The sequence below is a fragment of the Mercenaria mercenaria genome, chromosome 7 (genome assembly GCF_021730395.1).
Source record: "Mercenaria mercenaria strain notata chromosome 7, MADL_Memer_1, whole genome shotgun sequence".
Lineage (NCBI taxonomy): Eukaryota > Metazoa > Mollusca > Bivalvia > Venerida > Veneridae > Mercenaria > Mercenaria mercenaria.
Window position 1 is genome coordinate 33263860 of NC_069367.1, and position 4062 is coordinate 33267921.

Below are 4062 nucleotides of genomic sequence, written 5' to 3' on the forward strand. Positions count from 1 at the left end.
CTCTCTTTAAAATGTGGAAACGTGTCATATATGTGATACATCATGTACCACATTGAACGTTTTGAACATGTCGATTATTACCCTGATATTATATCATGCATCATCTTAAACCTTCTGAAAATATTGAGAGGTGTCTTGTATAAGGACTATAGCCAACTATGTTATCCTCTCTTTAAAAAATATTGTTATTTTAATATCATTATTATATTATAAGTAAGACTGAAATATCATGTACCACATAAAACGTTTTGAAAATTTTGAGACGTGTCTTATATTACCCTGATATATCGTGTACAACATGTAACTTTTTAATATAATTGAAACGTGTCGTGCATAATCCTGATGTACCGTGCATCATCTTTAGCATTCAGAAAAAAAACTGGACGTTCGCGTATAAGTCACCCTGATTTAACAAATACCATCTTTAACTTTTTGAAAATATTAAACCGTGCCTTATATTGCGCTGATATATCATGTACCACATTCACCCTTTTGAAAATAGATATATTATGTACCACCAATAACCAATTGAAAATATTGACACAAGTCTTATAGTAACAAGATATATCAAGTATCACTTAAACCTTTTGAGAACATTGATACCTGTTTTATATTACCCGATATATCGTGTAACACATTTAACCGTACGTGTTTTAAATTACCCGATATATCGTGTAACACATTTAACCGTACGTGTTTTAAATTACCCGATATATCGTGTAACACATTTAACCGTACGTGTTTTAAATTACCCGATACCGTACGTGTTTTAAATTACCCGATATATCGTGTTACACATTTAAACGTACGTATTTTAAATTACCCGATATATCGTGTAACACATTTAACCGTACGTGCTTTATATTACCCGATATATCACGTATTCTGACACGATCCGATTCATTTTCTTGTTAAACAAAGAAGGCAGAAAACGGTGAATTATTATACAACAAATCATTGTTCTGACGTCATAATTATTACGTCATGGCGTCAAACGGCATAGCGGCGCGCTGGAAAAGAAACCGACTGAAAAGGGGCAAATATTTAATGAATGTCATCAAGGATGTACTTAAAAATCCTTGGTTAGGTGTTAGAATCGAAATAATATATCTCATTTAGCTCTTGAATAAATCATTGTTTGTCGTTCAGATGCGTTTTATTATATCACTCGGGCTGCGTCCTCGTGATATAACTCCTTCGCATCTGAAACTCCAAACAATGATTTATTCAACGACAAATCGCTGGATGAGATATATTATTTCTTAAACACATTTAACCGTACGTGTTTTGTATTACCCGATATATCATGTAACGCTTTTAACCGTACGTTTTTTATATTACCCAGATATAACTGAGCCGCAACATGGGAAAAACAACAAAGTTTATTTGCGACTAGGATGCATCCGCGCAGTCTGGTCAGGATCCTTACTGTTCGCTTTCAAACCCTTAGAGAAACCGTTAGCGAACAGTATGGATCCTAACCAGACTATACGGATGCACAGGCTGGTTTGGATCCATGCTGGTCGCAAATGCACTAAGTTGGTTTTCTCATGGCACGGCTCAGTAATACATTTAAGCGTTTGAAAGTATTTAGACGTGTTTTATATTACCGATATATCATGTACCACATTTAACCGTTCTAAACTATCTATTATGACTCTGATATGCGATCATACTGGCCCATAAATAATGAAGGATATGTTTATCAAGGTAAAAATAGAAGTAAGCCAAAAATGTACATTTTAGAAGGTTGGCGGAAATGTAACTGTATTATATCTATAAATACATCAGTGTTTATACATGCTACAAAATCATACGTTAGATGTAAATAACCTATGCTAAATCATGTAAATGGTTTTCATAAATTTAATACAAACTCGGTAATGTTTAATGTTGATGTAACAATAGGCAGTATGAGAAATGGTGCAGCAGTGGATGCTGTGTTGGCCTCTAAACACGAACTAGTAAGCTCCGCTCGAATTACAGACCAGAATTACTCTTTTAAAACAATTTTGATCACAGGACTGAACTCAACTAAACCGTCAAGTCGACTGGGACATTTCGACGTCATTTGGAAACACTTGTGATGTATTTATCGCATAGCAACGTCTTTTAAACACTTGGCCAACTTTTGCCCGAAAATCTTTGGTTCCCAAAGCGTATATTAGCGGATTGAGAAACGAATTAGAAAAACCGAGAACAAGTAAATGTGTACCAATAACCTCCTGCAAAGTACAATTTCCCGTAGTTTGAATAATTTGAACTGTTGTAGCTATGAGGAAGGGTAGCCATGTTATCACCACACACCCAAGTATAGCAGCAAATGTTTTTATGGATCGGAGATTTCTACTTGAAATACCAAACATTCTGCTATTCCGTTTGTCTGACTGCAGTTTTTCGATAATCTCAATCTGTTTTATATGAAATCTTGCACTTTTGAATAAAATTCCATAAATTATGAACATTGTCGTCAATGGTATCACAGCGGAAACGGAGAATAAAAATACAATATAATATTTAGGTAAAACATACATGAAAGAACAATAAAATTTGTAAGAATCATTTTTCCATCCTGCCAAAGGAAGAAATCCAACTACCATTGAAAACAGCCAAGAACACGCGATCCCAGTCACTGTTTTCCTTTTTGTCATGATGGATTTATATAGAAGTGCACGAGTTACTGCAATATACCGATCAAGTGCTACGCACGTGAGCGACCAAACTGACGCGGAAATGGCTGCTACGGTGAAGCCAATCCTTGCCAGACACATATCCTGACTTTTCTCATTGGCTTTTGTGGCTAATGTTACTATAGAAACAAATCCAACAAATAAATCGGCGACGCCCAGTGAGGCCACAAATATATATGTCGGCGTATGAAATCTCTTGTTCACAATAATAAATAACAGTACTAGAAAATTTGTCGAAAGAATTAATATTGTCAACGGAATGAGTTCTTTTTGTTTTATTTTCTCGTTAACGTTGTCCGGTAGCTGAGAGCATACCATGTCGTCATAAGACGTCGAGTTATTAATCATTTTCATCAAACAGCCCCCGTCATCTTGTGGACATTCTCGGTTTTCATATTGTTGTGGCAGCGCAGGAACCATTTCAACCCAGTAGACAGGTGAGCGAGTTAAACTTTGCGTCGGCGTCGTCGTGATTTTCGAGAACATAATTCTGTAACATCCAAATCCTTTCACTATAACTCCTGTCTACAGACTTTTGAAGCGACTTTCATTGTTACACGTTGTCGTAATGAAAACTCTTTTTCTTTCTTTGATAAAATTTTCAAATCGTTTGTTCACATTACCTAAAATAAGTGAAAAAGTAAACGTTTCTGTTTTGGTATTTTTTTCCTATTTTTTTTCGAATTCCGTTTAATCGAATCCAGTATAGAATCCAGTATAATATGAACAGTTTTCACAACTACCTAAAATGTATTTCCTTCTTATCAATGTCTGCTTCAGTAAGAACATAAAAGTATATCACTGTTATACAAAAACTTTGTACCTTTTTGGTCATGATATTTTTTCTCAATAATTGAAACGTGTCACTTAAAATTCCAATATCGAATATTGCTTTATGACTGCTAGCGATAACGCATGACATCCATTAGAGATCGAGGTCTTTAAAATGCATGCACGTTTTCAACTTGCTTCAATTATCATATGTTTGCCAAAGTAACGTGCGCTGATTGGCACTTATAATATAAAGTACATGTCAATTATCAAATGCTGGTTATATAAGTATTCATAAACGTTTTATTTTAAGTGTAAATGTCACACACAGTTGATCTTTAATATACTGAATGAATATTCAAACACGCGACGACACATAAACTATGCTATCGGATTTGATTTTTAGTCGCTTTATATCAAAGGCTGATTTATAGGGTCGGGATTAATGACAATTTCAAGATATATGTAAACATTGAATGCAACTTTATCAAATTCAAGCCGTCCTTGTCTATAAAAATGACGCAGAAACAAAAAGTACTGTTTAAACAGTATTAGTGTATACAATTTAAAACACAAGAAAGATAATGTAAATTGTCCGTTT

At 34.5% G+C, this 4062-nt stretch overlaps 1 protein-coding gene across 1 annotated transcript; it reads right to left on the bottom strand.

Moving 5' to 3' along the window:
* Positions 1-736: 736 nt before the first annotated feature.
* Positions 737-3243, bottom strand: LOC128558793 (glucose-dependent insulinotropic receptor-like). The gene has a single exon (XM_053549005.1). It carries the CDS (start codon positions 3174-3176, stop codon positions 2043-2045), a length of 1134 nt encoding a protein of 377 aa, XP_053404980.1. The 5' UTR covers positions 3177-3243; the 3' UTR covers positions 737-2042.
* Positions 3244-4062: the final 819 nt, after the last annotated feature.

Excerpts from the sequence above, each read along its gene's own strand:
- LOC128558793 (XM_053549005.1), bottom strand. The coding sequence starts at position 3,176 with ATGTTCTCGAAAATCACGACGACGCCGACGCAAAGTTTAACTCGCTCA.